Genomic DNA, 9,043 nt, shown 5'->3' on the forward strand with positions numbered 1-9,043 from the left:
GAGGGGCTCTGACAAGGCGGTTGAAATGGCGGGATGCCCAACCAAGGAAAGAAAAAATCTGGATTTCAAGCAAACAACAATCATTGAATGATTTCACTTCCTCCTACTTTAGATCAGCACTTGGCACTTCAGACGTTTTTGTTTCTGAGGCGAGGCAACAGATTTGCCAGACATGACAAAAGGAGCAAGTAATTGTGCATTTAAGCTACAGCACCACCAACCGTGTGATTGTAAGAAATGCAAGGGCCAAAGTGTGGCATCAGTTATCATCAGACATTGTCTTCTCAGCAAACAAATCAAAAACTTTATCACCCTACTTGATTATATGAGGTCCGAAATCAGCAGGGGAGACAGTGAGATAAGAGTATAAGAAATAATCAGATTTGTGCACACAACTAACTCGACACGAACCGATCCGATCCCAAATAGCCCACGAAGTTGAGAACGAGGCCCCGGCAGGCATTCCACCAAACATCTCAAACAAATCTTGCTAGATACCTATGCTTTGGAGTTAATTGTGCATATTGTTGCTGGAGAATGTTGGATGCTTCTTACTGATACAAGATACCAATATCTAGAGCAAACACCAAAGCCACAAAATCATAACACATCAAAGAGCCACGTTCACAAATAAAAGTAACTCAGTGCACCCCACACAGACAGGCCAAAGTGGTCATCACCCCATACAGAAAAATACAGCCCTAAAAAGGATCATCCGCCCTACGGGCTTTACCTTACAGTGACTATATCATCAATCTTCAAGATCATTCTAACGCACTCGCACGCCAGCGAGATGGCGCTCGTGCTTACAAGCAACGGCTGCACGACATTCTCCTCCAGGATGTTTGTGATCTGGCCTTTCCTCACGTTGATGCCCGTGTTCTTCTCACCCTTGGCATGGCGATTCCTTAGCTCGGTAACAATGGCGATTGGGTTGAGCCCTGCATTCTCAGCCAGTGTGTAAGGGATGACCTCAAGTGCGTCGGCAAACTCCTTGATGCAGTAACTCTCCATCCCATGGAGCTCCTTTGACCAAGCAGCCAGTTGCATTGACATTTCTATTTCCGGAGCACCGCCACCAGCAATTAAAAACCTCTTGTTCACCAAGCACCTTCATAAAAGTAAGCACGCGCAGGATCAGAACACTGAAGAAATAATACCCCCTCCGTCCGGAAATACTTGTCCTAGAAATGAATAAAATGGATGTATCTATAACTAAAATAAGTCTAGATACAACCATCTGTAGGACAAGTATTTCCGGACGGAGGGAGTACATTTTAAGCTAAAAACAGTGTTAAGTGACTTCATATAATATGCAACACCATAAATACCACAAAATGATACACAAGCTTCAAACACACACCATGAGCAAGAATAATAATTTCACGAGGACACATGCCTACTTATGCTCAAGGCCTATACATTGGTATGTAACTTGTCTTAAATTGTTATATGTCCAAGACCATGAGGCCAGCACCCCCTATTTGGGTAAAAAAAGGCCTGGAAAAAGAGCTTTACTCCAAGCAGTTGTTTCTTCGTAAAATTCAGAAGCAATCATCTAATTATGAATCAACAACATGAATTGTTAAAATTGACAGGCATAAGATGAGACTGTCATCGTAATATCCAAAAGGCAGTAAAAAGGCATTGGAGCTAGCTACTAGCTCCCACCAGAATTTCCTTTATAAAGGAAATGATGCACACAGACCCCTTCGTCACTATCCTGGCTTCTCACATAAACATGCACACTAGGGGTCTGAAGCTTACACACTACGACAAGCTTGTATTACAAGGACATAATGTCCTTTAATTTTAGGACTAACCAACAAACCTACTACACTTACGAACTTTACCAAGCTGGCATTTTACAGCTAAATCTCAAACAGCTAACTATTGCTTCGCATGACTAGCCAAATTGACTTTGATATCTCACTTGCATGCAACTCAAGATTGTCCAACTAGCTGACTAAGTGCTAGCTAATATTACTAGCCTAATTACATTCTACTTCTTGCCATCTTGCTAGAACTAGGAACATCCTAACTTGCCGGTATGCATGGACAGATACTAACAACTACTACTTGTAACAAGATTAGAACTAACAAAAGTTGCTGCCTAGCCACTCCGTGGTGCCCTACTGCAGACCATAAGAGGTGATCTAGCCATCAGATCCAAGCACTGCATTGCAGAGGGGTGAAGTGAAGAGCGAGAGAGAGAGTCGCTTTCACTGTGTTCACAAAGCAGGTGCGGAGTGTCAGAAGAAAGGATGGAGTAAATTCTGCACAAAAACCCTATTTCTTTCGAGTGAAAATGGGCAGCCATGTCCAGGAATGAAATACAGAAGTGCTGCTTGTCGCAGTAAGTAGTAGGCTAACCCTAAAAGGTCTCCACCTTGCTCAAAGGTCAAAGCCTAAGCTCACCGCTTACTCTTGTGAATTTAATTTGAATAATCTATTATTACCAACATAAAGCACCAAATCTCCAGATTCAAAAGTATAGATGACAAAGGGTCATCATAAAGTACCATGAACAGACATGAGATGCAACTTAGCAAATGAGGAAGTGTATGGCCCACACAAAGCACCATGTGCAATATGCCAGCCTGGTGATCACTGGATCACTGAGAGTCACTCAAATAGCATATAAGAAAGTAAATTGAGCTTGATCAAACTTGGCTCGGTGTCACACATAATCATCGAGTGAACCTATGCTCCCTATGTGTCTACCGCAGCATATATAGTGGTCAAAGGTAACATAGCTATTTTTTCCGAAGTTGTTGCGACGGCGTATGTGGAAGCAACAACATAACAGTAGGAGACCATGTTGATAATGGCAGAAATAGAACATGACAGTATATGTGCAAGCAACGTGATAGGAAATTGCATTTACTCTACCAACCTACAATAACAAAGGGATCCTATAATATTTGTGTGTTTAACTAATTAAAACAATGTTGCTTTCAACATGTAAATAAACATATTATAGGAGAACAAATGTTCGTTTATACCACTTGACAATTTACTGCTATGAACAGATTCAATAGAAAATTAGGAGTATGATCCTATCATCTTAATCGATTAATTGTTCAACAATGTTGTGCATATTTAAAGTTACTCCACATCATTTACCAATAAGACTTCACCCAAGTCACTATATTCACAATGACCTAGAAAAGCAGGACTACGATAGACAACCTTTCATATAACACACAGAAGATTGTTTCAGTGGAAGTCAAATTACCTGATGACACATAGGGCGTCATGGAGACTGCGATCAGCTTCATCAATAACCAACTGGTTGGACCCACGGACAAGCACAGTTGCAGTCCTCCCCATGTCCCTGATCCCGGTGATCTTGACAATCTTGCCATCTCCAGCAGACACTTCCTCGACAACATCAGCATACCCAAGCTTATCCTCACGGAAATGCTCAATGTTGGCAATTGGCAGGCAGTTGAGAGTCTTGGTGATAAACTCAATCTCGTCCCTCTCTACATCCTTGACCACCAGAATCTTGGCCTTTGCGAGATAGTGCAGCGACAACTCGGTCACGGCATCACGCAAGATGCTCTTCTGGATGAGGAGGACATTGCACCCAGAAGCCTTGATCTTCTTGACCATCCCTAGGATGTAATTCCGCTCCTCGCGGAGGATGCGGTCCATCTGCGCATAGTCTGACACGATGACGCTCTGCTCAATATCAGTCTTGGGCGGTGAGATCTGAAACTGGATGACAGCGATCTTGGCATTCTCGATCCTAGATGGCCCCCCGGCAGCATGGCTGGCCTTCTTGTCAAAGATAAGGCCGCGGACAAGCTCGGTGTCATCGACAGTGCCGCCGAGCTTCTTTATGATGCGGATGTCGCGGAGATCAAGAAGCTCCGGGTGGGCGGGATCGACCACGGAGAGGGCGGCGTCAACAGCGAGCGGGGCGAGGAGGCCGGAGTACTGGGAGACGACCTTGGAGTTGAGCGCGGTGGAGGCAGACTTGACGAGGGAGTCCCGGTCGGTGAGCTCGATGGGGATGGCCATGCCCTCGAGGACCTGGACGGCGCGGGCCGCGAGGCGGTGGAGGGAGTCGGCGGCGGCGGTGGGGTGGGCGCCGGCCGCGAGGAGCGACTGCGCGCGGCGGAGCAGGGCCCCGGCGATGACGACGACGGTGGTGGTGCCGTCGCCGGCGGCCGCGTCCTGCGAGCGGGAGAGCTCGGCGAGCATGCGGGCCGCGGGCTGGAGGAGCGACATGCGCGAGAGGATGGTGGCGCCGTCGTTGGTGATGATGACCTCCTGGTCACCCGAGGAGATCATCTTGTCCATGCCGCGGGGGCCGAGGGAGGTGCGCACCGCGTCGGCGACCGAGCGCGCGGACGCGATGTTGGCGCCGCGGACGTCGTCGCGGCGCTTGGTGTCGGTGTAGGTCTCTCCCTTGCGGGCCGACGGCGCGGCGGCGACGGCGGGGGTGGCCATGGCGGCGGCGGCGGATCGGGGGGAGCGGAGGGGAGGCTAGGGCTTTTCAGATTTCGCTTGGTGGGAGGAGGGAGGGAGGGAGGGGCGCTGGATGGACCTGGAGAGTGCGATCGCGGTTTCGGTATATACCCCGGGAGAGCGGGCCCAAACTTGCGGCCCAGTGGAGGCCGTGGCCGTGAATGTTGGTCTCCTAGGGCCTAGAATGATGAACTGTCACCGTCATACCCGGTAAGGCGGTATACGCTAAAAAAACGGTAAGGCGGTAAGGGCCATCTACATATCGCCATATCTAAAAAAAAAAGTGTCAATCCTAAAAAAAACTTGATTTTTTGTTGTCTTTTTCTGGTTTTGTACAATCTTTGGTAGATGGCAATAGCCGTGAGGCCGAATATGTTAATTTGGACACCAATGTATGCAGTATATACGAAAAGTAAAATTATATATGGTTATAATGCGATTTACAAACTCTGTGGTTTTATGCAGTAGTGGAAACTGCTCCTGCTCCTGATTATAGTTCTGTTGCTTTTGGGTTTGGGGCTTCAAGTGCTGCTGCCCGTAACGTGTTTACTTTTTTCTTTTCACGTGTTTCTCCTCGTTTCGGTATTGAACTGTTTGTATTTTGGAAGCTTGGCGATTGTGTTTTATTTATAAAGCGGGCCTTGAGTTTTTTTGTCAAAAAAGTTGTTCAAATTCTTCTCTTCTGTATAATGTTATCGAAACGCATATATTATCTATACATACATCTCTGATTAATCAAGCGCAAGCGCACTTATATCCGCTTGAGATAATGGATTGTTTTTTTACTATAATATGTCAAATTGCCCACACACCCCAAGAGTGAATACACCCTCTACCCAACCATGCTTTGAGGTGCTCTCTTTCACACACACACACACACACACACAAACTTTTTTTTGTTGGATACTTGCATATGTATGTTATTTATATCATATCATACTTCTTTATCTGAAAGGTGAGACTTATTTTCGTTACTTCTACATAAATTGGAGGACTAGCATGACAGGAGTCGCCGGTTTTCTTCACCCGACCTTTAGCGACAAACTCTATTTTTGTTCGAGGGGACATCAAACTCTTTTCCTCCTTCGTAACAGACACGAAAACAAAACACCAAAGAGCCAACCCACAACTCAAATACAACCCATCTAACCATCTCTTACAGAAAACTATGGACAAAGATGATGGAGCGTGTTATACAATGTTCTTTTTCGTTAGAAAAGCTAACGTGGTAGAATGTTTGAACGTGGTCCAATAGATAAATTCAAATAAATCATAAAGGCTCGTGAACAAATGACAAGATTAGAGGTGCAATTTTAGTCCCATCCCAGAAATGAAGGTGGTGCGAGGCCAAGTTATATGTGAAGTCTCTCCACTCCACTAAGCGATGGGTATGAAAAGAGAAAGAGAACACGATACGTGCACGCTCGTCTCATTGGACGTGAGCATGCGACATGCGACATGAATAGTCCGCGGAAATTTGGTTTGTGGCTTTGCAGAAGCACGGTTTTCTTTTGCCTGTTTTTGGTTTCCTGACTAGTAAGTTTTTGAGTTGGAACCTTGACCAATAAGTTTTTGAGTTGGAAGCCTTGTCGTTTTGGATTTGCATCATGGTCGCGACACAAGACCGTGTGTGTTCTCTTGTATATATGACTTACCGGCCACAGGCAAATACACACCAAGAATCAAGTTGGAATTTTTTTTGTCCTCTCATTGTTTGTGTCGCTACCGTAGTACTCGATCTCGAACATTGGTGTGCACCTGCAAGTGGGAGCAGGTCTCTGAAAACTCACACGCTTGTGATCTTAAACTAAGAGAGAGAGAGAGAGGGGGGGGGGGAATTAGGATTTTTGGAAGCGCTTCACGTGACTTCTTGCAATTTTCATCACAGGTCGTCTACCTTCAAGGTTTGGCGCTGCTGCACGCCGTCATCACAAATGTCTGCTCCAATTGTTCTTCGCTAACATCGTCATCAACAACATCGCCTCTGCGTCAACTATGACTACTTCATCTACAAACATCAGTCCATGTGACATATTCCGATCTACAATGTGATTATTGTTCGCACACGAACACGTCACCGCGTACCCTCGACGCCGGGGGTGATGCACCGCAGCTCACGTCGAAGGAGGCCCGTCCGGAAGCGTGGTATGCAGGCAATCCGGCAGGCGCTTTTGAGGACCCGAAACCCCACACACCCAGGAGAAACCCCGTCAGGGCGCGCGGCGGCTATGGGCTGCCCTAAGTCGATCTGATCGCCCCTAGGGCCTCGAGGTTCGTCGCCCTGCAACAAGAAGAACGAACGAAGAATGAGGAAGAAGAAGAACTAGGGTTAAGAAGAAAAGATAAAAGATAAAAAGTGGTAGATGATTTGATCGATTGTGTGTTGTTCAATCGGCCATCACCCCTTAGGTATATATGAAGCGGCTGGACTTCCCGTGCAAGGAAAAGGCTTGGATTCCCGTCCAAAACCCTAGTCAAATTCGAATTGGTTTTGTCTGAACTTTCCAAAACTGTACGGTTTAAACTGGCTGCACCTTGCGGGTAATTTTTGAGGTGGTAAATGATCTCGGATGGAAATGAGCTCGAAAGCAATCTTGACCATTTCGACGAGTCGACAACTTTCATGTTGAACGTTTTTTGATCAGAGGTCATCTTGAGGGTCAAATCGGTCACGCAAAACAGGCTATTATTCGCGCTACCCATCAGACAGGGTGTGTGGTGGGGCGCGCCACTTTTTGCCTCCTGACAGGGCTGTATTCAGATGGCTTTAACTTTTGCATACGAATTCAGATTGGGACAATTTTTATCTCAAAATCGACTGTTTCGACAAGTCGAAGATAATTAGTGTAGAAAGATTTTTCATACGAGGCCATCTTGGAGGCTTAATTGGCCGAATAATACTCTAAATACAAATATGAGTACTTCAAGTATAGTTTCGGCCCTCGAGATGAGACCGGATAGCGATGGCCCAAACTTCGAAGATGTTCATGTTGATAATACGGAAATCCTTCATGTAGACCACTTCTCCATTTAAGGTCATCTTAATTAAATTCTTGACCATGCCAAAATTGAGTGTCAACACATGCCCTCCTATTTTTCAGCAAAACTTTTGTGCCAAAAAATAACTTGCACGGAGTTTGTTCTAAGCATGCCCATCTCTTGGTGTTTCAACAAACTTCAATCGTCCTTTATCAATGGCCGATTTAACTATTTGACAAAACATGTTGCAGTCCTCGAAATTATGCTTGGACGAATCATGCAACTTACAATACATTCGTCCCTGGATGGACGGCTTGACATGGTGATCAAGAATTCTAATATAATTATTTTTCAGCAACAAATCAAATATTTGATCACACATGCTTGAGTTGAAGGTATACTTGTTTTCTAGCCGATCTAGGTGAACGAACGGCTTTGGAGGTAAGCAAACGAATTGTACAGATTTGGAATCTCCCCATTCGGCCATGCATTGTGTTTTCCACTATATTTCCAATGTCTTTGGATACAATATTATATTAGCATCGGATTTCTCAAAAGAATTTAACATTGGCTTTAAATTTCTGAAACAAAAATAGTTAGAACACACGTGTCTCAACCGAGACCAAGTGCAAGCCAAGTATGAAACAAGCAAAGCTACCCACTTAGAGATAAGTTTTAAGTAAAGCAATGGGGAAGCCTTTGGCTGCAATAATAAGTCACTATCAGTCTTTACGAATGGCACAATAGGTTGACCGATATACTTTGCAACAATTTTGTTGCTAACAAATAAATTACCCTTCATCATTGGTCTTTCAAAATTACTTATAAGATTTTTCCTAATAGATGCATCAACAATAAAGTTGTAACCAAATCTGAAAATAGGTAAATCACTTGGTAGCCATACCTCTTCTACACGTTGGGAGAGAATGATGGTTGTATCACTTGAATAATACTATGTTCCACTTTTGAATAACTCTCCAATGCCTTGGCATCCTCTTTTTCTTCGATAGATTCGGTACACATACTATTTGATTCGGCTTTTTCAATAACCGAATTTTCTTTGTTACCTGAATCAATACTTTTATCTTTTTGACTTTTCAAGGCTTCTCGCTCTTGTCTAAGTTTAGCCCACATCTCAACTTGCGGGCTTTGAACCTTTTCATCTCAATTTCCATCCACTCCTCATGAGATTGCTCCCCAATACTTTGAGACTCTTTCGGCAATGAGGTGCCGAAACTCTGCAATTGTTTAGGTGGTACACTGGATGGTACAGCACTGGGCGACTGCATCATTTGCACAACTCTAACTTCTACAACAGCAAAATCATGAGGCTTCCCGCCTTCTATTAGCTCCTGGCGAATAGAGTTGCACAAATCCCAAGAGAATATAAGCTTGTTCTCAATTACCCAGTCTGGATATGGTTGCCCCCCCCCCCCCGATGCTTTTAGATTCTTTCGATAATAAGATGTTGCCAAAATTCTGTAATTGTGCAGAGGGACATGATATGCCACGGTAGTAGGTGAAGGCATTTGTGCTCCTGCAGAAGTTTCACTTATTCGGGCATGACCGTGAAGGTGCGAAGCCG

At 44.9% G+C, this 9,043-nt stretch overlaps 1 protein-coding gene across 1 annotated transcript; it reads right to left on the minus strand.

Moving 5' to 3' along the window:
* Nucleotides 1–575: 575 nt before the first annotated feature.
* LOC125518478 (T-complex protein 1 subunit delta-like) lies at nt 576–4,563 on the minus strand. The gene is made up of 2 exons (XM_048683308.1): nt 3,239–4,563; nt 576–1,111 (listed from the first exon to the last, which is right to left on the minus strand). The coding sequence occupies exons 1-2, from the start codon at nt 4,459–4,461 to the stop codon at nt 730–732; spliced, it is 1,605 nt and encodes a 534-aa protein (XP_048539265.1). The 5' UTR covers nt 4,462–4,563; the 3' UTR covers nt 576–729.
* Nucleotides 4,564–9,043: the final 4,480 nt, after the last annotated feature.

Source organism: Triticum urartu, chromosome 7, assembly GCF_003073215.2.
Source record: "Triticum urartu cultivar G1812 chromosome 7, Tu2.1, whole genome shotgun sequence".
NCBI lineage: Eukaryota > Viridiplantae > Streptophyta > Magnoliopsida > Poales > Poaceae > Triticum > Triticum urartu.

What these genes read in the sequence shown, in the direction of transcription:
- LOC125518478 (XM_048683308.1), bottom strand. Translation starts at nt 4,461, where the DNA reads ATGGCCACCCCCGCCGTCGCCGCCGCGCCGTCGGCCCGCAAGGGAGAG. An exon ending in GACGCCCTATGTGTCATCAG is followed by an intron (nt 1,112 to 3,238) that starts GTAATTTGACTT and finishes ACTTTTATGAAG; the next exon opens with GTGCTTGGTGAACAAGAGGT.